At 40.3% G+C, this 25,383-nt stretch overlaps 1 protein-coding gene and 1 long non-coding RNA gene across 5 annotated transcripts in view; both read right to left on the bottom strand.

Moving 5' to 3' along the window:
* The window catches only part of LOC149307178 (uncharacterized), a 21,101-nt gene extending 16,494 nt beyond the window's left edge, over positions 1–4,607 (bottom strand). Inside the window, exon 1 of the long non-coding RNA XR_016282340.1 lies at positions 4,248–4,607. This is a non-coding gene — a long non-coding RNA (uncharacterized LOC149307178). The remainder of the gene's footprint in view (positions 1–4,247) is intronic.
* A 9-nt stretch (positions 4,608–4,616) lies between these two features.
* TMEM266 (transmembrane protein 266) overlaps positions 4,617–25,383 on the bottom strand; it is a 101,881-nt gene continuing 81,114 nt past the window's right edge. For all 4 annotated transcript variants that reach the window (XM_089538542.1, XM_089538546.1, XM_089538545.1 and 1 more), the window contains 3 exons: positions 22,083–22,272; positions 9,922–9,984; positions 4,617–5,996 (listed from right to left, as the gene is read on the bottom strand). In XM_089538542.1, the coding sequence (XP_089394668.1) occupies positions 5,392–5,996; positions 9,922–9,984; positions 22,083–22,272 (858 nt within the window). In that variant the 3' untranslated portion in view covers positions 4,617–5,391. The remainder of the gene's footprint in view (positions 5,997–9,921; positions 9,985–22,082; positions 22,273–25,383) is intronic.

The following is a 25,383-nucleotide window of genomic DNA, read 5'->3' on the forward strand; positions in this document are numbered from 1 at the left end:
TGTTTTTCTTTAGACCAGTGTGGTAGTGCGTAATAGCAGGGGGGTGGCAGAGAAAGATGCCTTGCCTGTCGCTAGATTTTTAATTGTCTTTGCGCTCTTATCTCCCCCTGTGTCTTTAATAGAAAGATGACAGCCAGGCAGAGCGGGTGTCTACCCTGGGACTGGCAAACGCCACCCTATTAGCAGACTTTAATCTGATTGTGCCATGATTAGACAGCTTACATCATAATGGTGGGGATGTTAGTTATTGTAACCAGAAGAGAAACCTCAGAGACAGCCTGTCTGTGATGGTTAGGCTTCGAAAGACAAAATGACCACAAAGTTGGAAGAGACAAGGGGCAAAAGAGAAACAGAACAGTTTAGCCTGTAGAAGATAAAAACTCACGAAGGGGCTATTTCCCACAGAGCTGTATCTGGCAGTGACAAATGATTTGTGCCATTGGGATCTAGAGATGTATACTCCCCCGTAGGCTTACTGGAGGTGTTTAGTTACAGAAAGTGTAGATGAGCTATGAAAAGAGTCATTGATACTAGGCAAGGAGGTATCACTGCATGGCAAGCGATATAATGCACCTTCTGTGTTCATCTTGTGTTTACCTGGAAAATTGCTTAAAGTAGCAGTGACTACTCAAGAGTTCTTGTCTTTGGGATTTTGTGCAGCAGAAGATCAAAAGCAGCACTGAAGGTACTGGAACTCCTACTTTCAATAATGTTTCGTGCTGCTCAACTGGGCTTAATGCTTCTGTGTACAGGAAAACAGAGTATATGGTATTAAAATGAGTTCAGAAACCACGACATGCTGGTACAAGCAGTTTGCTCATCCCTCAGAATGCAGCTGCTTCTATAATGATCTGTTTTTAGTGTGAAGTGAGGAAAAGATCCTAAAGATCCAGGACTCTGTATCCTTTTGAAACATGTATACAAAGCATTGCTCCAGCATATATGAGAAAAGGTCCTTGAATGAACCTGTGGTATCTAACAACTAGAAAGGACATGTTCCCAAGACCTTGGAGACAGCTCCAGGGTAGGCAATCCCATGGTTCTGCAATATAGAGGCAGCTTCATATGCATTCTTGAGCAACCTTTCAATATAAGGCCTTCCTATGGTTTATCTTGCACCACAGGTGAGCACATAGGAGAGAAAACAACACTGACAACAATGATCATTATCAAACAGGGCTGGGACTGCTTACTTTCCAAAAAAGCAGCAGAGGCATTCAGTTTTCCAATGCCATGAGATTAAAGGCTTGGTTAAATTTTGCGATCTTTTCATAAGTTATCTACAGTGCAAATTGGCAGGTTCTACAGATATGCTTGGATACAGTATTCTTATGAAGGGGCCAAAAATAGTCTTACTGGCTTCCAGAGGAAAGGATCTAGTAATCTCCTGTTTAGCAAGGTCTATGCACACTTTAGTAGCAGAATACAAGCTACAGACGTTAAGAACTGTTCTGCTGCATGCATGGTCTCTTGCAGTCTTAGATGGGCACAGAACCTCCAGCCTGCAAGGGCACATTAAGAAATTATTGTGTAGGAATATGCATTGTTCCTGTCTACTTTGTGCTAAGAAGAAACAACTGTTTCCCCTTCTTCTGCAATCAGTAAAACCCACCTAGACTCTAAAGATGGGAGTACAGCAGTCTTTAAAAAAAAGGAGAAATGGCAAGCTTTGTCTTACTTGAGCAAGCTTAATTTTTCTTCAACTTCTTGTTGTCCCTGCCCCTGAATATGCACTTCAGCACTTCCTAATACTCAGCACAGATCACTGTGAACAGCAAAAAACAACAACACTGCACCGGTGTCCCAATATGACTGGAAAAGCTGATTCCTCTTAGCTGCTTTACAGAAGTATTAAAAATAATAACCATCCCAGAAGGCAGACAGAACCACTGCCAGATACTATCTCCAGACTCTGGGCCTCTAAGCCCATCTGTTTGTCTAGCTTCCAGCTCCCATCAGGCCTCTTGGGTTCATGTTCTATTCTTGTCTCCAAAACAGCCTTTTTCTCACAAACATAAACATGCTTGGCAAAGGCGATGGCTTCTAGTAATGTTTAAATGTAAGGGGCTGCTGTATATAAAAGGGGACATGAAAGTATTAGGTAGGCAGCTTAACCATTCAATACAGACACAACCTTGTCTAATATCCCCAAATGATATAAAACAGCACTAAAAGTTAGAATTGTCCAATCCCATTGTAACTCCCATCACCATGTACAGATGTGAGAGCTGGAGAGTGAAGAAAGCGGATAAAAATAAACTCATTTGAGATGTGGTGCTGGAGAAGAGTGCTGAGGGTACCAAGGACAGCCCAAAGGACAAATAAATGGGTCCTTGAACAGATCAAGCCAGAAACTTCCCCAGAAGCCAAGATAGTTAAACTGAGGCTGTCATACTTTGGCCACATCATGAAACTACAAGACTCATTGGAAAAACAATAATGCTAGGAAAGGTGGAGGGAAGTAGAAAGAGAGGAAGTTCAAATGCCAGATGGAGAACACAGGTCTGAGTTTGCAGGACCTGAACAGAATTTAGAGGACAGGGAGTCTTGGAGACATCTACAAGGTCAACATGAATTGAGGTCAACTCATTAGCTAACAACTATGAACCAAATTTTGCATCCAAGCAACTTCCTGAGTAATCCACGAACATTCCTTTAAATGTGGTTGAATCCCTGTCTCTGCTAGAGCAGAAACTAGCCCAACATATTGCAAGCCTTGGAAAAGAAAATTCCAAATTCCTCCTCCCTCCAAAACTTCCACAGTACACCACCAGCCTCAACACAAAAGTGGGTGAAACAAGTGGGAAATGTGCCGTATATATATTCAACTATAAGTTGGCCTCATGTATAAGTCAAGGTCAGGTTTCGGTGCCAAAATTAAGGATTTTGCTCTGGCCTATGGATAGGTCCAGGGTAAAACCTAGGGGCATTTAACAAAGGATCTAAAGGACGAAGGAAAGGAAAACAATGCCTAAGAACTTACAAAATTCCAGCAGGCATAACTTTGTGCTCACACTAAAGGTTGGATGGATGGATGAGAGAGTAGTGAGGGAATCAGTATTTCCAGGATGCTCTTGACTTTCACCTGTGGATGGTTCCTTTTAAAACAAGAGTACAGTACTTAGATTGGCCCATGGATATGTCAACTCAGTTTTTTGAGTCAATTTGACATAGCCATGTCAGTCTGTAAAATCAGTATGTAAAGAGATCTTGTAGCACCTTTGAGACTAACTAAAGAAGTTGGCAGTATGGGTTTTTGTAGACTTAAGTCTACAAAAGCTCATGCTGCCAACCTCTTTCTTTCAGTTAGTCTCAAAGGTGCTCCAAGATCTCTCTATGTAATGAGTACCATAAAGGTTAAAACTTAGGGCCATATAGCAAAGGGTCTAAAGGACAAAGCAAAGCAAAACAATGTCAAAGAACTCACAAAATTCCAGCAGACATAACTCTTTGTGCTTCCTCTTAAGGTGGGATGGATGAGAGAGTAGAGAGGTCAGTGCTTCCAGGACAGATTATGCTCTTGCTTTTCACCAGGGGATTGCTCCTTCTTTTAAATAAGAGTTAAGATACAGTACTTACATTGATCCATGGATAAGTCAACTCAGGTTTTTTGGGTCAATTTTTTGACCTAAATTTCTAGACTTATACATGAGTATATACAGTATACTCTCCAGCACTTTGACTCTAACACAAACCATGTTCAAAGGTGCAAAGTAATGTCATGTACAGCCATACCTCAGTCAACAAAGCCTTTGACAACGAAGCTCCTTCTAACAAAGTCTTTTCCCCTCCTACCTGCCCACTCCCTACTTCTCTTCCTCATCATTTATCTAGCTAGAAGTTTTAAAAACTAAAAAATGGTATCAGCATTGGGGAGGACAGCGAAGGAGGGCTAGAGAGACACAGGGCTTTTGGTGCTGAGTTGCAGCAGTGTCTCTCAGTAAACAATGAAATAAGCAAGCCTTGAGCTAAGAAAGAATGAGATTAGTCTCCATCTGATCCTCGCTGTGCTGCAGGCAAGGTGAACAGCAGCCACATCCAGAATCACTTACTGAGCATAGACGAAACAGAGAGAAATGGAGACAGTAGATAGGTTTGTCTCAGCATCTACCACCACCGTGTTAAAAAGAGCATATAAGTTTGACCATAAGAAAAGTGCCGGCTGGTGAAAGACAAAGATGCATTTTGGAAGGAGCTTTAAAGTGATCTTGAGAAAGTTCAGAATGTTTTGCTTATCCAAGTCTTACCTGACCAGGTTCTTTCATTGCAAAGGTAGACGCTCCTAGTTTTGAATAAAAGATTTGCTGAAACACGTTGAGCTGCTCGGAACCTGTCTATTCTTCCCGTGTGATTTCTTGTTTCTGGTACCAAATTTTCTATTAGAAAATTAATGCCTAGGAACACATCTACGTTGTTATTTGAGATATAAAATTACACAAAATAATGAGGTTTTGTCACACTGGCACTAGAGGCATATTGGATGTTTCAACCCACTCAAGTAAGATGCTTAAGAAATGCACATCCGCAAAGCAAAACTCCCTGTCCATCAGGTCATCCCACAAAGGATGTTAAACCAACGTTTCAAAGAAACGCTACCATCTCAGTACCAACTCTGTTGCTGCAAAAATAAAACCTGAACAAATTTAGGCTTGTCTTTGCTTTCTTTTTTTTAAAAAAAACCCTTTTTAATTAAACAATATTTGTAAAATGTCCATCTTCATTCGGTTGTCTTGGAGGCAATTAGTTTTGTCAAAATATTTCCCCCCTGCAAAGTTCATGCTAAAAATAAAGAGATCACACTTCTTTTTTTTCCAAATTTCTTTGATCGGCATCATTCAAAGTGCGCCTTGAAAAATGATTTCCCCTCCCTTCTCCCCAGGAAGAACAAAAATAATTGCCATTATTTATACAAAGGGGGTCTTATAGCTGTCATGTACAAAGGGAAATTGTAAGAAATTGCAGTAGGAGAGAAGTTTACATCTGCTTGTACTGTACCCTGCTGAAACCTGACCTGATAGAAGATTGTCCAGAGTTTCGTAAAAATTGGGGGAATTATGTATGCCTTATTAAAAAAAAAAGAATAAAAGAAATGCATTAAGAATCTATACATCTTTGAGGTCATTGTTTTAACAGAGTGGTTCCCCCAAGCCCCATTTCTTCTTTTGGGGGGCGAAGCCTGAGGACTTCATATGGTAGAAATGTCAAGTTTTTCGTGCTGGCTTTCCCAACTCATGCATTTTTAAAAAAATGAATTTTCAGCTCATTCCAATCCACACAAAATGCCCACCCAGGGATGGCTTGGATGGCCCCGCTTAAAGCACTAAAATGTCCCCCTTGTGAAACGTCTCCTTCATTTATTAACCCCCCTCCCCTTCCATGGCAACAAAAGGACTATGAATCTGGGACCCTGTTTAACTTTTGATCTTTGGATTCCAAAGACGTATACTTGTCGATCACTGGTGCGTTCTGCTGGAAGTGGATTACCGGCTTGATCTGAAACACACCAAAGCTTTCTTGGTTCTTCTTGTTGTAAATGTTCACTCGGTGCTCCAGTTCAGGGCTGGCTTTGGTAGACCCTGCTGGGCTTGGCAGTTTAAGGTTGACCGGATCCAGTCTTTTTTGCGTCAAGCAGGAGTCATCGGACAAAGACGAGAGCAGTTCTTGCACCACGGCGTTGTTGACCCTGCTTTGGCTGGAAGAAGAATCTACCTGATCGCGTTTGGCTACATGGCAGGCCCTCTCCAAAGGGCAATACTCAGAGGACTCCTCCCGGGTCGTACTGCAGTCCGTGGAAGAGCCAAAGGTCTGGCTGCTGTCGCTCTGAGCCCGGGTGACAGAGCTGTCCGTGGACCTGGAGATGCTGGTGGAAGTCCCATTGCTCCCTATGATCTTCATTGGCACTTCCACTGTAAAGAGGTCTGAGGAGATGTTGGGCTGGTGGACGTCGATGGCGGCGGTCGTAATGACACAGATAGCTCCCTCGGGAACGCCGCTGTCTGCACACAAACATAAAGGAGGCGTAAAACATTAACAGCAGAGCAGCCATGCCAGAAATCAGGAAGGGCCCCACCAGCGAAAGAGGTCTTGGCCAGAATTCTGTCCAAGTAAAACAGGCCCATTGACTTAATTGTTGAATGGTAGGTCAACATGTGGCCAAATCCTACTGATTCATTAAATCTTCTCTAGACAGGATTTAGGCTCACGTCTCCAAGATCCATTTCACCAGTAAACTAGAGATGGGAATCCACGGCCCTTCCAATATTGTTGGACTATAGCTCTCACCAGATACGACTCCCAACCATGTTGGCTAGGGCTCATGGGAGATAGAGTCCTACAACAGCTGGACAGCCCCATGTTCCCCACCTCTGCATTAAGCAGAGAGCATGTGAAATACAAAATGTTAGAACTTCAGTGCAAATACAGGTTCACACTTATGATAATAACATCACAACCAGAACTATTGGATAACTCCTTGCAGAAGAGGTTACGCCACTGTAAGCCACGCACAGGATTCTAGCCTAAATCTGCACTTCCGTGACCTGCATTGCCAATGCATATTTAAATATAATCCTATTTAGGATGCTCCTCTACAAATGAAAAAACAACATTTTCTTAAGAGTTACACTCCCCACAAAATTCGGTAGGCTACAAAGAGATGAGGAGGGGTCATATAGAGGTATAAGGAGTTGGAGAAAGATACATGAAGAGATGGGAATATAAGAAAGAACAAAATAGAATAGGCAATAAGGACAAGAAGAAAAATTCACTTTAAATTGTTTGGAATGAGAGGTACATTTTATCACATGTGGTGGATGTGCCCAAAGATAAAAACATGTTGGCAAGAGGTACATAAGATAATTAAGTTAATTCAAGAGATATGATCCAGAAATGTGTCTATTGAATATGGTGGAGGACAAGGAGGAAGGAAAGCACTTAAAAGTTATATTGTATTTAATAACAACAGCAAACATGATCCTTGCAAGACACTGGAGAGAACCAGAAATCTCTTCAACAGATGAATGGCTTCTAAAACCAATAGATATATTAGAAATGGACAAATTAACTATGCTATTAAGAGATAAGTCAATAAAAGAATGGAAAGTTATGTGGGAACCGCTATTAAGATATTGTAGAGAGAAATGGTCATAATTGCAGAGAAATAAGATATAATAATAATAATAATAATAATAATAATAATTTATTTATATTCTGCCATTTCCTTGCAGATATATATATTATATATTAAAGGGAGTGAGATGCTTTCTGGAAAAGAAATAGAAAATATTAAGATTAAAATTAGTAACTAAGTTATTGAAAATGTAACATAGTCCCAAACTAAGAAAGAATGCGAATGAAATAAAAAGAGGTGGGGGCATGAAGAATAATGGAAAGAGGAATAAAAAAAGAAAGCTGAAAAAGCTTTCATAGCCATCACCCATAGTTTTTTGTGGGTTTTTTGGACTATGTGGCCATGTTCTAGAAGAGTTTATTCCTGATGTTTTGCCAGCATCTGTGGTTGGCATCTTCAGAGAACCTAAATCCTCTGAAGATGCCAGCCACAGATGCTGGTGAAACGTCAGGAATAAACTCTTCTAGAACATGGCCACATAGTCCAAAAAACCCACAAAAATCTGTATTAAATAACATAAGCAATGCAACAGCAGAAGTACAGTAATTGTAAGTTCGGATGGGTATGTAAGGGAAATCTTATGATGGATTAAATGTTATACATTTTTGTGAATGATGTAGGGCATGAAGTTATAAGAGTATTGGAATTGTTTAAATGATTTGTGCAATGTGTTAATCAGTGGGATTGCTGAACGTTTCCTTAAATGTGTATGCTTTTTTTTAATGCAATAAAGTTATTTTTAATAATAAAAAAATAGGTAAGCTGCTTTGGATGCATGAAATTCTAGAAAACTCTGCTGACTCTTTGGAGACTATAAAGGTATGTGTGTATCTGTGTGTTGGATAGGAGGAAGAAATCCATTTCAACGATGACCCCGTGACCACGGCTCTCACATCGGCCTCCTCTGGTGTCGAGTTATTTTATCCTTCTCTCATTCAGTTTAACCCCTTTAAAAGGTTCCCAGCATGAGGCTCGCTTAAACTGTCTTAGCGTCCGTTTTCCCCAATGGAGAGTCCTCCCCGGTTCCCATCCAAGATGCCATATTCTTAAATGAAAGTAGGCAGACCTCCAAGGGCAAGTGAACCTTAAAATCATTATGACTGACTTCATGGGGAGCCCAGAGCTTTCCAAAAGCCTGTGCCAGGGGGAAAAAATGGAAGCTCTTGGATCCACACAGTTCTTTTTCAAGCTCCGCTGAAATGTATGAAAGCTGTACAACTTCTATTTATTTTAATAGGACCTTCATGCAAGAATCCATAGATGGATTGTGCATCTGGGGGTGAACCCATAATGTTAAGTATTCTTAACCCCCCATCACCCGTTTCAGCAAAGTTAACCCACATGAATGTATGCATTTGAGTTGCAGCCAAAACAACCTATGCAAATAATAATACTTTAGCTTCTTGACTATGGCTGTCCTCAGATGGTAAAAGAAATGTGTTTCTTTTAAAAGAAAGGTAAGAATGACATGAAGCTATCCCATGCCAGGACAACTTTGCAGACAGCTGCAGGGTTTAATGGGGCTGCTCTTCTTCACAAGTGGAATGGACATTTGTTGCAGTGATCAGAGGCCACTTTTCAGGTTGACACGGCTGTATTATTAAAAAAATCTTAAGATTTTTAGAAGCTTAAAATACATAAATATGAGCTACATGTGTAACATAGATTAAAAATTACCCCCAAACAATTAGAAATTAGTCAGTAAATTATTAATAAATTAATCAAAATTACTCCACTGGTTATGAACAACTCCCCCCCCCCACCCCAACAGATCATACTTAAGTATTAGATTTACATAAAGGAGGAAAAGGGGAGAGGAAAGAATCCAACAGCACCTTTGAGATTAACTGGTTTAATAATAATAAATACTATTTTATTTTAGCATGAGCTTTTGTGGGTGCCAATCTGCTACTTATTTGTATTTATTTAGTTCATGTATGTATGTCACCTTTCTCCCTGAAGGGACCAACATTACAATAAAATTTAAAAACAGTTAAAATAATCTAAAAACAATATAAATCTACATTAAAAATATAACAGAAATATACTTCTTCTGATTTTGTATTTGATACCTTGTTGCTACTTTACATGTCTCTGCTTGCAACACTTTTAATTTCATCCGATCAATTTATTCTGATTGTTTGGAGATGCTCATTTTCTGATCTAGCTGTTTTGTTTTTATTATATATGTTGAGCAGGTTATAAGGTAGGTCATAAGCAAAGGTGGCCTAAATACACTAAACACATACATTTCTGTTTGATCTTGGAAGCTAAGCAGAGGCAGCCCTGGTTAGTACTTGGATAGGAGACCACAAAGGTGGGCTATATTTCAGAGGGAGGTACTGGCCAAACCACCTGAGTATTTCTAGCCTAAAAAACCTATGATATTCATGAGGTTGCCTTAGGTTGGCTTGAACACTCACTCATAAGCAAAGGAAGGAAGAAGAAAGCATGGTCCCTGAACGACTGGCAAACCCAGTGGTTAGTCTAAAATACATGAATAAAAAATAAGACTGTGCCCACAACCACATGAAGAATGCTTTCCCTTTTAGCTAATGCATAAAATGTAGTTGTTCAGTTGGGAGTTTGTACATCAGGAATGCAATTGGTGGTTTGGGTAACACAGACTCTGCTTTTAGAAACCAAGCCTCCTCCATTTGGCGCCCACATTGATCCAAAGTATGGTTCACCATCCAAGGCTAATCTGGTTTCTCTCTTTGGCTAGTTCTGCTTCATTCAGTGAAGCTGTCTGCAAGTATGTTAAAGTCAAAATTTCAGAATTCAAACCTTACCGCTACTGGGCTCATTGTAGTATTGGCTGATGTAGTTGTTCATGTCGTCTTTCACCATGGCCTCTAAAACGCAAAATGGGAAATATCAACTGCAAAATTCCAGACAAACATTTGTTTTTTAAGTAGCCCCATACATGCCATAATCTGGAGAGATTCAGAATCCTGTTTCATGCGATATGGCAATGGAGATCTCTTTCCAAAAACACAAAGTTATGAATTATTCAGATGGCCTCTTATGGGCTATACTTGGATAGACATATGCATGCAGTCAGTGTCATAATGTGTCCAAACTATGATGGGACCACACTCAGAAGACTTTACGCAGTTCTGGTCCCTGACCTCAAGAACAACGCCAAAGAGCCGGAAAAGGTGAAGTGGCAACCAAAATGATCAAGAGACAGAATGTTTAATTTGGAAAACAAGGTGAGTAAAGGCTTAATAGAAGTCTACAGGACTGTGCATGATGTGGAAAAATGGGACTAGGAGGACACTTTCTGCCTCTCTCCTAATACTAAATCGCAGTGGCGGTCCAAAATGATCAGAAATGCAAGGTAAAGGGTTTCTTCAGACAACACACAGTTATAGTTTTTTGTGGGTTTTTCGGGCCGTGTGGCCGGGTTCTAAAAGAGTTTATTCCTGACGTTTGGCTGGCATCTTCAGAGAATGCATTCTCTAAAGATGCCAGCCACAGATGCTCTGGAGATGTCAGCCACAGAAACATCAGGAATAATAATAATGACTTTATTACGGCCATTTGGCCAGCACAACATCAGGAATAAACTCTTCCAGAACATGGCCACATAGCCCAAAAAACACACAGAAAACTATGGATGCCAGCCATGAAAGCCTTCGATTTCACAACACACAGTTAAACTATAGAATTTTTACTATTGAGGGCCACCATGGGTTTTAAAGAGGGATTAGACAAATTCATCAAGAATAAGCTTATCAATGAATACGATTGAGGTTGTCCAAGTCAAAACTGAGATTCATCAAAGGTAAGGTTATCAGTGGACAAATTCATCATAGATTTGACACATTATGGCAATGACTACATACATATGTCTATAGAAGTATATGCATGATCATACATATCACTTGGGAATATGAACAGAAGGAAGCTATTGGTGCTCATTTGTTGCTGGGGGCTTCCCATAAACAGCAGTTTAGCCACAGTGTGGACCACATGCTGGGATAGATAAAACCTTTGGTCACATCCATCTGGGTGGATCTTATGTATAGCCAATCAGATGAGCACAATAATGATCTTTTGCCATATCAATCACAATTTCATAAACTTTTGCTCTGCAAAGTACCATATATACTCAAATATAAGTCAACCTCACACATACATTGAGGGCAAGTTTGGGGGCCAAAATTATGGATTTCAATATGACTCGTGGATAAGTCAAGGATAAAAACTAGGGGCATGCAACAAAGGACGTAAAGGACAGAGTTTATTGTCTTCATGTAGAAATGTTTTATTCTGATCCTCTAAGCCCAATTCCTCTTTGAGAGGAAGCACCAAAGAGATGCTGCCACTGCCATTTTCCCATCAAAGCATTCAAAAAGGCCAGAAGCAGCATCATGGTGGAAAGAGTTTAAGGAGGTTGGTGCTTCTTTTTGGTGCTTCCAGGATGAACTAAGCTCATACCGTTTGCCACTCTACTCAGAGAAGGAGAAGAGTGAAAATACATCACTTACATTGACCCGCAAATAAGTTGACCCAGGTTTTTGGGGGCCAATTTTTCAATAAAAATAGATAAATACGCCACACAGCACAATGCACAATCCTGGGGTTTTCTTGGCAAGGTTTGTTCAGAAGACATTTGACATTGGGTTTTATGGCCAAGCTGGGCATCGAACCCTGAGTCTCAATGTAGAAGAAAGGAAAACCAGGGATGATTTCACACAAGGCAAGTTTAAAGAAAGAAAACACGGCCACTTTCACTGCAATTGCTTCTTTTCCAGCAAGGAAACTGAGATAAGGAGAAAATGTTCTGCAACAAATAAGAAAAGGCCAAGAGTTTCTGCATGATGCTGAAATTAGACAGGATTCGAAAACCCACATTATTTAGAGAGCATGCAGCAAGAACACCCAAGCTGAAAAGCAACCTGATCTGCCCACTTTGTGGTGTATCACATTCCTTAAAAGCATCCTCTCCTTTTAAGCCTTCTTTCTGATACTACGTTTCAGGGGTGAGTGCGAGCGAACGCACATAACCTCGCGCATTCCTTTGAGCCAGGTTTTCCGCTGCCCCCTGGGTCTCTGTGGCTGCAGCCTTGCCTTTTCCACCGCGCATTGCGGTTTGCAGGTGAAAGAAACAGATGTTTTCTGTGGCACACTTTCTCCACAAAACAAGACCCAAACCGCTAAGCGCTCGGTACCTGAAATAGCCGCACTCCTAAGATGGCAATCTAACCTGACACTGAAAGGGAACATGGCTGCCTTCCTGGTTTCATTGGTTCTTTAAAAGCTTTTTTGGCCTCTGTTGATCTTTAAATGCCTGCAGTCAGAGGTGTGCTTTCTGCTAATGTCTGAGTTTAAAAAGAAGCCTCAGTGTAGCTCAAGGCAATACCACTGGATTCAGAGTACATTGCAATGCTTTTCAGCTATCTGCTGTTAAAAGACACTTCATTTCAATCATCCATAATTGATATTATAAATGCCATGTAGCCGTCATGGTGCATGTCATTCGACATTGCTACGAAGGAATGTTCAGAGGTTACTCATCACATTTCTGAATGCTTCCACTAAAAGATGCTGCAAGATACTAGGGGGCTATAAAGTTTAAGAAGGGTTGTCTACATACAACACACAACCCAATTCAATCTCCTAAAAAATTTCCCTGATATTCATTATTAGCATATTCAGAAGACATGGCAAACAACAGCTCCCTATTAGATTAACTGACCAAACTGAACGTTACACTGACTAAAAGACTTCTGCAATCAGATTGTTCAAACCTACATTATTCTAAGTGAATCAATTTTCAAACCTGTATTTAGGGAGGTAGCATCTTTGAGACTAACTGAAAGAAAGAAGTTGGCAGCAGGAACTTTCCTAGACTTAAGTCTACTTCCGCTGATGCATTTGGTGGAATGGAAAGCCAGGGACAGACCTATATGTGTCATTAGTGTGTGAGAATGTCAATTCAAATTCAAAAGCTTTTATACATGGAAATGAACCATACACAATGAACCATACAAAACATCCATTTGGGATTACAGAGTTTGTCCTATAAAAGTCTTTGCACAATATGACAGTATTTTGTCATTCAAGAAATGTGAAAAAAAGGCCCAAATATACCCAGGGCAGCTTCTAGTGGAAATCATTTAAATTCATTGCACGCCTTTGCTAAGGCTGTGTAATATTTTAAACATAATCAAATTTGATTCAAGAAAGCGGGTTATGGTCTGCTTTTTCTACCCAATGAAGAATACATAAAATGAAATATTGAGCAAAGAATAATATCATGACAGTATAATCCTCCTCTCTGCTGACCACCTAAAACATAACATAGTCACTCTGTCAGGAACATCATGAAGGCTGCTCTGTCTTTCGAGATAAAGTCTTTTCCAGGTTGAGTCTCCTTTATCCAAAATGCCTGAACCCATAAGTGTTTTGGGTTCTGGATTTTTGAATATTTGCATGCAGATAGATAGATAGATAGATAGATAGATAGATAGATAGAGTTATCTTGGAGATGGGACCCAAGTCTAAACATGAAATTTGTTTAATTTTCATATACACCTCATATACATATCCTGAAGGTAATTTTATACATAATATTTCTAATGGTTTTGTGCATGAAACAAAGTTTGTGTATACTGAACCACTGGAAAGCAAGAGTGTCACTATCTCAGCCATCTGAGATAAATTTTTGGGTTTTGGAGTACTTTGGATTTCAGAATTCCTGATAAGGGATATTCAACCTGTCTCAAGCATGGACTTTAATGGTTTCAAGAGGCAAACGTAGAGATGCAGTCTGCAAACCCACACCACTTTTGAGTCCTCTTCTGAATCACCTCTTGATTTTGACTTTTAAAGTACAGTTTTGGAACAGTTTAAGATTAAACTGGTGACCTAAAGATGTTGCAAGGGCATTATGGCACATTTATCTCAATGACCTGGGAGTGACTTTCCAGCATTTTAAAGGCTTCTTCTCTTGTCTTACTTGGAGATGCCAGGAATTAAACTGAGGCCTTCTGAAGGAGGATCATCTATGCAAACAGCTTTTCGTAACATGAAATGCTGATCTTTCAAAAAAAGCCAACACAGAATATATGCCAACAAGGACATATGAAAGTATACTGATGCTCAAGTATAGTTGCAATGGCCACAAACCAACATATAAACCAACTGGCACAAAATTCGGTAAAAACAGATCCAGGAATTGTAAGAGCAAGGGTAACAAAACTTGGTACAACTAGACAATGAATCTTGAGTTCAAACTAATGAGATGCCCCCATGAACTGGGCAACGTTTTTAGAAAGAAAACCTCCCTTCTCATAAATATAAGAAATTATGAAAAGCTGGGTACAAAAACAAAAAGAGGACATTTTCTGCTTTCGAACTTTTTGGTTTATTTCCATGCATATCTAATCTTTTAACTGGCAAACTTTGCTAAAGCTGAGAACAAAGTAACAATTGCAATACTAGCCAATAAGTAATGATCGGTTTGTGTTCTCTCTCTCTTTTATTACCAAATATTTGTATATGGCCTCAAGTAAGATGGACTATTCATCTTATCTATTTACTAAGAAGGCAATGATTAACCCTTTGGGTTAATTCTCCTATTCAAGTCTATTAATTTGTTACCATACTAACTATGCTGGTCTGTGACTGTAATAAATTATTGATTGATTGACTGATTGATTACTGTACTAACAACTCACTAATAACCATATGATGTTTGTTATGCATATGTATCTACAGTATAACTAATAAAGCAGTAAAAACTGTGAAATGCTATCACATTCATCTCCCTGAAGTCTGAAAATGAAACATCTTCAACCTTGCCAACATAGGCATCCCTTTTATTAAGCAAAGAGTTGCCAATGATGCATCAGCTTTGCATGAAACAAAGTCTAATGTCATTATCCCCTCATTTTGGCTGCCTTATTGTGACTTCATTTAATAAGCTAACTAGATATCTCTAGGGACGCCATAATAAACACACGCACAGAGGTCCCAAGGAGTTGCTGCAACAATGCGGTAATTGTTTTAGTGGAAGATGAGACAATGTCCCATGCGCTGCGGGAATCAACAAAGAAAAATGGTGCAGTGGAGGACTAGAGATTGCATAACATATTATACCTGTCAAGAGCTTTCTTTAGAACCAACGCAGGAATCTTTTCATAGGTATAATTTTAATGAAAAGGTAGTGAATGTCCTTCCTGAATGCTACATGATGTCTGAGCATCCCCAATGGCTACTGGTCAAAAGCTACACAATTTTAAGTCAGTCTGAAAGTGTAAACTGACTCGCCTCCAGCACACCAAGGGCATCCCTGACTGTTCGCCAAAAGTGGATTTCTACTCACCAGAGAGGAGGAAGAGGCTTGCAGTTTGGAAGCTAAAGAACCAAGTGTTCTTTATGCTCAAGTGTTTTTCAAACAGATTCCTACAAACAACCTGGCAGAGTGCCATGCCCTTTATTCTCTAAATGGAAAAACAAAGCAACCCACTTTAAAGGAAAAAAGTCTAAGACATAGCCAGAATGGACTGGGCAATCTATATGGCAAACAGACTAAGGGCCAGTACAGACAGAGGCTTTGTGCCAGCCTGGGCCCGAAAGCAGGGCTGGGCATCCACACACGCCCAGCCCTACTTTTGCCACCCGTGCCCCATGTTGGCGTGCACTTGTCGACACGGGGTGCGCCATGACGACGCATGAGTGTCGGAGCACCCAAACAGCACTCCACGCAAGGGGCGTATTCATTGCACGTAAGCGCCATAATGGTGCCCCTTCCAAAAAGCTGCTTGTGGCAGCTTCTTTTTGCTCCTGAGAGGGAGCGGATTGTTCCCGCGGCATCTGGTCACCGTGGCAATGATATGGGGCAAAAAGGGGCGGCGTTTTGCCACCCATCTGTTGAGCCCCTAAGTGGGACACATGGGTCACATGAAGCTCAACATGGCTCTTTTTGTGGCCCCTTAGGGTTTTTAACTTTTTTTGCCAATGAGGATGCAATGTCCAGATAGGAAATATATAAGTAAAAGATACTATAACACATGGGGTTACACTATATACAGTCATATAGTATAGATACGATTAAGGAATCCAAGCCAGCCCCAACAATAGCTGCAAAGCTGCTAACTGGGACTGGGTTCTATAGTGGCATTACACCTGTGTTTCATACAACCGAATGAATTTCCACTTTGAGTTTAGGCTCAATGCAAAGTGCCAGCCTTTATTTTTACACCTGTTAGTAGTTTAGGAGGTGGATACCTGATAGACCGACTGTCTCCACAGTTTTGTTATACGCAAAGATCTCCAAATGAGGTCCTTCTTTTGTGAAGTTCCCACCTGAAGACAAATGTGCATTCAGCAGATCCTGTGATATTGTCTATTTGACCTTTGCAAATTCCAATATAAACTGTCCTGGTTAAAATATCCTGGACTAATAGGTGGATTAGAACTTTATTATCAACAAGCTTTTATACTTTCTGAACAGAGTTCTTCCCTCAAGATGAATTCCAGAATAAAATTTAACATGAATATTTTGAGGAAAGCAATATTTAATTGCAATTTTTTAGTTCATTTTTAAAAATGTGCACATCAATACTGCTATAAAGCAGAATGAAATTAGGGAAAGAACATGTGCAAAAGTGACAACAGACCGCAAACCATTCATCATTCCTCGAGGGCCCTAATAAAAAATATTACCCTACTATTGCCTTTTACTTTTACTGACAAAGAAGAGGTGAAAAAGTTGGTAAAGATTAAAAAAAAACCAAATGCAAATATGTTATCAGTGTTACCAGTGTATGCTATACTGTTTTAGTTAAGTATGTATTGTGTTGCTATTGTTTGCAGCATGCACCACATGATGCTAAAACTCTGAGGACTTCCATTAAAGCACAAAAGTCCCATGTAAACGCAACAGTGCAAAGCTGAGCGATTCCCTGCGGAGCTTTAACTTATGGATTGCTCCATAAAAATATCATACGAAGGAGCTGTGGGGAGAGAAATCAGTAGAAATCTAATATTTCTCTTGGAATTTTGCAACCTTTCATGGTCAAGTAGCCGATGCTGAATGTTTCCATTGTTCCTTATGAGTCGGGAAAATATAATTGCCTTGAGAGGGAGTATCCCATTTCTCATGAATTAGGTAGTTCAGTTCACTAAAAGCCCATTGTTCAAAGCAGAACTGAGGGTCTCCAAACCTGGAAGGTTTTCCAGGGACTTGGAGTCAGATTTGGCACAGAAACTCATAACCTGGCTTGTTTTATACTTTTGCCTCTCCAGGCGCAGATATAATGTTTTGTAGCTCCCAGAGGCTGCTAACATCAGGGCCCAGAGGCAGTTGATGGCTCCATGTCAGACAGTTTCTGACATACAAAAGGTTTAAGCGAAGGGATATAGCTCTTGAAAGCAGGACAGTCAACAGCACTATGTTATGGACATATAGGCCTGTTACAGACTGCCAAAATAAAGCTGCTTCGGGTCTCTTTGGAGGTATGCTGTTTAAATGATGCATGCATCCTAAGAATCCGGAAGCTGCGCCAAAGCTGCACTCCAGTGCTTAGGAATGGAGTGTGGCTTTGGCATGACCTTTATTAATGCCTGACTCTTACTGCTTAGACCAAACTAGATCTGACCCACTGCATTGTCAAATAGTGAATGAACACACAAGTAAATCCTAGGAGATTATTGCACACCTCTTTTTTGGTATGGTTTTAAACGGATCTTATCGCATGCCTCCGTGCCCAAATCGGCTGCATCGCGTACCCAACCTGGAACCCTGGCATACTTTTCGAACAACGGGAAAGTATCATTCTTTGAAAAGTACACCAGGAGTCTGGATCCACGATGCGGCTAAGTTGGGCACAGAGGCAAGCGATAAGATCCATTTTTACCCATTTAAGCCTATGCCCAGATTGGGCAAAAAGAGTCGTGCGATAATCTCCCTACAGATTTAATGAGACTAACACTAAGATTCCTGGCAGCGAGTTATACAGATCAAGAGCAGCGTTCCAGACTACCTCCATCCCATGCCAAGTTCAATTCTAAACTATTGATGCTCTGGAAGGTGCACAAAGACTCATATAAATGAGCATGCACTTAAGGATAGCACAATATGAACTGTTGTGGACTACTGTGTATATGGCGATTAACACACCAAGGCTTACTATGGTTAAATAGCCAGAAAAATGCTCCAGAAGTGCAAAGGTGTGATAGCCGGTCATGCTTCTGAAGGGTCCTTTCGCCTCTCCCGTCAGAAAAGTGTTTGCGGAGTAGCCATTTATTCAAAATGGAAGTTCTCGTTATTGAAGAAATGGCTGCTCTGTGAATGCTTTGTCAATGGGAGAGGAGAGGGGACGCTACACTGATGCTTCAGAAGCATGACTGGCTATCACAACTTTGCGCTTCTGGAGCGTTTTGCTGGTGATTTAACCATGGTAAGCCTCAGGTGACTACTAGACTCTCCTTAAAGTTGGGGTCAATATCATTTAGTAATCTCTAGCCTAAAGCCAACTACTAGTCTCAACTAAAGTAGAATGAATGGGATTTACAAAAATATGGATTTATTCAGCAGTTGTTCAATAGCTCTGCTCTCATTCAGGACTAGCAGTTGGATTTAGGCCTCTAACTTTGAGAACTTTACTCTGTCTTCTGCAATCTTTCTCATCTTTCTCCCACTAAAGGCCAGATGTTTGGCTGGTGAGAAGCAGATCATGGAACGGGTTCCCCACAAAGAGGTGTGCTTAGCTCTCTTGTTGTCCATTTTAAAAACAGATATAGAAGACAATTTTGTTTCACAAGATATGTCTGAAATCAAAGACTGCTAGACTGGTTATTTTGATCTGTTCTTCCATATTCTATTCTTGAAATGTTAAATGCAACAAGTTAATTTTTGAGGGCTTAGGAACAAATTATGTATGCTTTCAAGTCACCCGTCGGCTTATGGTGACCCATGTATTTCATAGGGTTTTTTAAAGTAAGTAATACTCAAAGGCATTCAGGCCCCTGAAATGAGGCCAATTGTCAGCATCTTCTCAATGTTACGGGACATTTTCGCCAAAATACCTTGAATTGGCTTGGAGAAAAAAAGAAAAGTACTCCAACTGGAAAAAGGAATGGATTTGTTGGGGGAATTTTTGCTCCAATTCTTTTTAAATTAAAAAAAAAAGACTTGTACATGACAAGTAGCTCAAACAATGTTCACAACTCTTCAGATGGCTGGTCCAAGACACACTGCAGAAATAATCCAGTTTGAGACCACTTTAACTGCTCTGGCTCAGTGCTAGGTAATCCCGGGAATTGCAGTTTATGATGGCACCAGAGTTCTCTGAAAGAGAAGGCTAAATGTCTCACAAAACTACAGTTCTCAGAATTACTTAGCATTAAGCCAGGGCAGTGTAAGCAGTCTCAAACTGGATTATTTCTGCAGTGTGTTTTGGACCAATATTGTACAATGCCCATCTGGTACACCTATGGGAATACTGTAAGAAAAGGCAAATGTAGATGAGGGTTTAAAAAAACCCTTTTTTCTGAATAGTTGTAGGGTGCATTTTAGCTTTTCACCTCTACCACCTACATACTTGGAAATGAAGTCGTACTGATTTAAGTCAGACTTACTTACAAGCAGGCTGTGAATCCTAAGGACACTTAAGGGTACTAATGCAATGTACAGACATTCAGGAATGATTTATTTGGCTTGCAGACCTGTTATGTTTTATGCATGACCAAGCCTCTGCAAAGAGATTGGGGGAAAAAAAACCCCCTCAACAACCCACCACTATCTGCTTGTGGCAACCTGGAAACATACAGGTCTAGAAAATATAAAAGTTTAAGGCCGACTCTCAAATGCGCAATAATTCCAGCAACGTTACTTAGATGTGCGCACCACTTTTGTCCATCCCTAATGTAACCCTCAAGGAACATATGCATAAATTATAACAGAACCTCATGAGAAAAGCACTAAGAAATCTCATTAAAAAGGGGGTAAATGGATTAAGGAGGCTTTACGCAAACCCAGTTTGGAAAGTGGCATGCCAGCGTAAAAGGGATTTTATTGTACAACACAACAAAATCCCTTGGCTGTGGAGGTTACATGCAAGAAATGTTTACAAGACGCTGCTGATGATAAACAGAACAACAATATGCTAAGATGCTCCCAAAGATTACAGCAAGCTTTTGTCAATTTAGGATGCAGCAAATAAAAAAAAGTGAAGCCAAAATGCTTACTGCACAAAATTCAACACAAATAACCACTTTCTAGGAGGTTTTCTGGATATTAATACACACTACCAAATTTTGGGAAACATTTACACACATACTAAGACTGACTGTAGCACATTGCCTTTGTTCCAATATCAGCAAAAGTTAATCCAATCTGAAAATCCGCACCGCACAAATCCAGCCAAAGCACCTGACAGACAGACTGGAAAAAGTACTACTGAGTTTGCAAGAGAGCTAAGCCTGTGTTTGAAACCTTCACGACTGGAAACCATGGGAGCTACATGTATTTAATCTTGACTAGATCATGGTCAATTTTTAAAAGTTTGGCACATGCCATTTGCTCAGTCATGGAAATGCAGCGATGTTTCTAACTTCAAAAGCACTCCCCATTCCTATAAATAAATAAAAAATGAAAGTTTTTGAATCAACCATAGGCTTGTACCGAACTTTATCATTTTTCTTGGGGGCTCCTTTATTATCTGATATGAATGTTCAATGTGGGTTATAACTAAGGGGCGTTCACGAGCTCATGGTATACTGTAAATACTCATGTATAAGTCTAAATCAAATTGTAAAAAAATTGACCCCCAAAAGCTGGGTCGACTTATTCAGGGGTCAATGTAAGTAGTGTATTTTAACTCTTCTCCTTCTCTGAGTAGAGTGGCAAAAGGTAAGAGCTTAGGTAGTTCATCCTGGGATCATTTTTGTATAAGATAGTAAACTTCGTCCTTTACATCCTTTGTTACATGCCCCTAAGTTTTATCCCCGATTTATCCATGAATCGTATTAAAATCCATTGTATATAAGCCCTTGACTTATACATGAGATCAACTTATAGTTGAGTACTGTATATCCGGCATGTAATGGAGATACAGGCCAAGCAGCCATAAGAGAAAGTGCACCTATGTGACTGGCTGGATGCTCTAAACCAGAAAGCAGATCCTTTTACTTAATGGGACACTTCCTTTAATGTTGTTGTTGTTGTTGTGTGCATCCAAGTCATTTCCAACATATGGTGAAGCTAAAGCGAACCTATCATAGGATTTCCTTGGCAAGCTTCTCCAGAGAGGTTTGCCATTCCCTCTCCTCTGAGACGGAGACAGTGTAACTTGCCCAAGGCAACCCAGTAGGTTTAATGGCTGAGTCAGGATTCGAACCCTGCCTCTCCTTGTCCTAGTGACCTAGTCAAACGCTCAAACTACTACATCATGCTGGCTCTCACCAGACATTAATTCCATAGGTTCCTGACCATTGTTTATAATAGAGGTGGGAAATGTACAGCCCTCCAGATGCGTGACTACAACTCCCAACCTAATTTTTGCTACGGCATGCAAATATAACACCTGGAAAGCCATGAATTTCCCACCCCTGGGTTTGTGAGACACATATCTAAATCAACATGGCTAGGACAATACAAGGATCCAAAACATTCTGTGGCCTAAAGAGCAAATAATACCCGGCACTGCATCAACAGAAACCAAACAAAGTGTCAGATGAATCTTTACTTAAAAACTGATGATGTTTTCCATCACATCTCAGTCAGCCAGATTAGAGCACATAGGACAGGTTGTCTGGAACGCACTGCTCCGTTCTCCAATGTTCAGTTGGAAAATGACTGCCGCTGGGAGTTCCCCTGGCAGCGTCACACTGACAAAGTTCTCCCAGGAGCATTTTGCACAAGTTCCATGGAAAAGGAGACTGCTGAGCAGCAATTCAAAAATGAAAAGGTTAAACAGCTGGGTCTCCAACTTACCCCGCGGCGGTCGCAATTCCATGATGTTCTCGGTAGCTTCATCGTCCGAATCGCCCCCAGCGGCCACAACCTTGTATCGGTTACTTGTCTGTTTGTTCAGCATGTGAGGGACTTGCAGAGCAGCTTCTCTCTCGGCCGCGAGATCCAGATCTTGCTGAGCTAAGTGAGCCCTGAGCTGCCTAATTTCAAACTGAGGCCAAAAGGAGGGAGAGAGAAGGGAAGAAATGAGTAAAAGACAAAAATGAGCAAGGATACAGAAAGGTATTGCTAATGGAGGGAAAACCACTTATTGAACTATTAACGCTCAGTGTTTTTAAGAAAGGCATAGAAGAGGCAGTGTCTGTGCTTCCAACATTTGGGCGACAGCTGGTACATCAATCTGTTCAATACAAATTTCCAACCTTAATGTATTTACGCTTGATGTTTGTGCACAAGAGAGACTCTGTTGCCAAGTGGAAAGGCCAAAATATTAGGCTTCACTGTGACAAAAGCAGCAACTGGCAATGTGCAACACTGAAGAATATTAAGCTTTTGTGGACTACAGCCTATTTCATCAGATGCCTGAAGTACTACCCATAGTGTGCAGATATGTATCTAGAGCTGTGTGCAATGCATTTGCAATATGTACAGGCAGAGACTGAAGGATTGTAAACACTGGTGCAAAAGGCCCATGAAATGCAAGAAGTATCATCTACACACCAAAGTCTTTTGGATATAAAAGAGCAGACTCTTATCAACTGGAATGGTCCTAGTTTACAATTCTATGTAAATAGAAAAGTTGAGTACGGGTACACAATCCATAGGTTAACAATAGAGAATATAACTGGAATAATGCTTAGCCAATCTGAGATTTGGAAAAGTCTGCTGAGTGCATGCATTCCAAACCAAGCCTGACAAAAGTCTCCCAGGACTTGTATTTAACTTTAAATTATCAGTTATAGTATTAAAATATTCTGATTGAACCCAAGCCCCCAGAACTGAGGAAGATAGAAATGAGAGAAAACAGACAGATATTCATAGTGTAATGGGGCTGATGGGACACAGAGTTTTCTTTAGCCTACCATCTCTTCAGCATGAATGACCCCAATCTTGCATTAATAGGTATATGGATTTGGGAATGAGGCCCTTTTAGATAGGCGTCTAATGGAAGTAAGTGCCATTGAACATAGTGGAACTTGTTTCTAGATAGAAAAGTACAAGACTGCATGGTTCGATTTTTTTCACATTCTTCCTGCAAACTTCCCTCCTTGACGTCACAGTGACCCAGCAAATAAATTTGTCTCAAAGTGCCTTGTATGTTATAGGCTGCTGGGGGATTTGAACTGGGGTCTCGCCACCTGAAATCCTGGCCACTACATCATCTACTTATCATACAACTTGCATAAAAGACTTGATACAAGGCAAAAGGAGACAGCTGTCTCCTGATGTTTCTTGGACCGAATTCTGCATTTAAAAGGCAGTCAGGTATTTTGGGGAGGAGGAGAGAGAAATCTGAGCTATGATGCACACTTCATTGGAAAGCTTCCCAGTGCAAGTCTCCTTTATATTGCTATAATGGGACATTCACAGATGACACTAGCAACCAGACATGTCCTCCACTTGGATTTGTCACCTCAGACACCAACATTTTTTGGTCCAGGTGTATCAAAGTTGGTCCAGGTGTATCAAAGAGCCAGCAACCACATTGGAAGGAAAGCAGGTGCAGGTTAGCTATGTGTGGCATCAAGTTTATGCATATCTGCTCACCACGTTGCAGCAGGTGGATTTCAGCACACTACTGCAAGTCTTTAAGAACATTCCTGAGGCATAGCAGATCGACAGATCGATCAATAGATCAATCGGCTGATAGATTTAGCATGCATGCATCTCTCCCATTCCAGCAGATGTCAACAAGGAAGGTGGAAGTCAAAACATTTCATACTTTTTATGAACACCTGTTTCAAAAATTTGATTAATTCAACTTTTTATAGTAATCCCCCTCTGGAATCCAGGTTCTACCTTGAACCAAGGCAGTGCTGTCAGCTGCTTTTTGCAACTGCTGTCTATCTGTTACAGTATAGAAACAGCTATATTCACAGTAAAGCCAATACATGGCATGACTTAAAGGTAGCTTCTAAATTATGGCTGTAAACTGTAGGCTACTCCTGAACATATTCTTTAGGGTTGCAGCCCAAGTGACAAACTGGACACAACTTTAAATGCATTATTGCATTTGATGATACTCTGTGTGTAAAACAGCTATCGGGGAGCTAGGCAGGGCTGATGGGAGTTGGTACAACGATCTAGAAAAGAAGTCTTCAGCAACAAGAAAAGCTGGCATTTCTGAAACTACAAGCAGGGTAAAATAGTGAACTAGACTTCAGGTTAACAGAGAAAAATGAAGTACTGTAAGGAGTTTTGCTGCCATCTTATGATCAATCAGCAAAAATGCAGCTAAGTTAGTCTTTGCTTTTCAACTGAACATTTACTAAAATAGGGGCAGAAGGGAGATCAGGATCTATGAGTGATCTGTAGAATAGTGGCAGGGTTTACAAATTGGCATGGCCTTGTGGTTTGAATGCTGGATTAAAACTCCAGAGTCTGAACATCTACTTAGTCCTGGAGACCCAGTGGGTGACCTTGGGCAAGTTACACACTCTCAACCTAAGAGGAGGGAAATGACAAATTTCCTCAAATTAAATCTATCTCCAAACCCCCCAAAAACTCTATAACACAGTCACCATAAATTGGAGTAGACTTGAAGCAATGTATTCCTTTATTCTATTGGTATAAAAACCAGATTGCATTCTAGGACATAAGTCCTATTGCCAGCCACATCCAGAGTTGACCCACTGAATCAGTTGGATTTACCTGTGTGTTGACTCATTCAACAACAGATTCAATGGATCTACTCTAATTTGGCCTAAAAGGATCCTGGCCAAAAATGTAACAGTGGTTTTTAAGTGGTTAACCATTATTATTATTATTATTATTATTATTATTATTATTATTATTATTATTATTATTTTGTTTTTACATATTTTATAAGCTATTTTAAACACATTTTTGTAGAAAATTAGATTAGAGAGATATTAAGCAGTCACTGATCTAACTGACAAGTATATGCTTATCTGCTGTCTAGTAACTCCAGGTGAGGTAACACAGCAAAAAATGACTAAATGGTCCCATTACACACAAAGGGATGCGGTGGAAAATAAACCCATGCATATTCCACAATGTGCAATGTGTGTATTCTGTGCACAAATGCAAAATAAAGCAAAGTTTTCATGCATATCTGGAAGGAGGGGGAAGCAAGGAACTG

The sequence above is a fragment of the Sceloporus occidentalis genome, unplaced genomic scaffold (assembly GCF_023333645.1).
Source record: "Sceloporus occidentalis isolate IW3139 unplaced genomic scaffold, rSceOcc1.0.p SCAF_9, whole genome shotgun sequence".
NCBI lineage: Eukaryota > Metazoa > Chordata > Lepidosauria > Squamata > Phrynosomatidae > Sceloporus > Sceloporus occidentalis.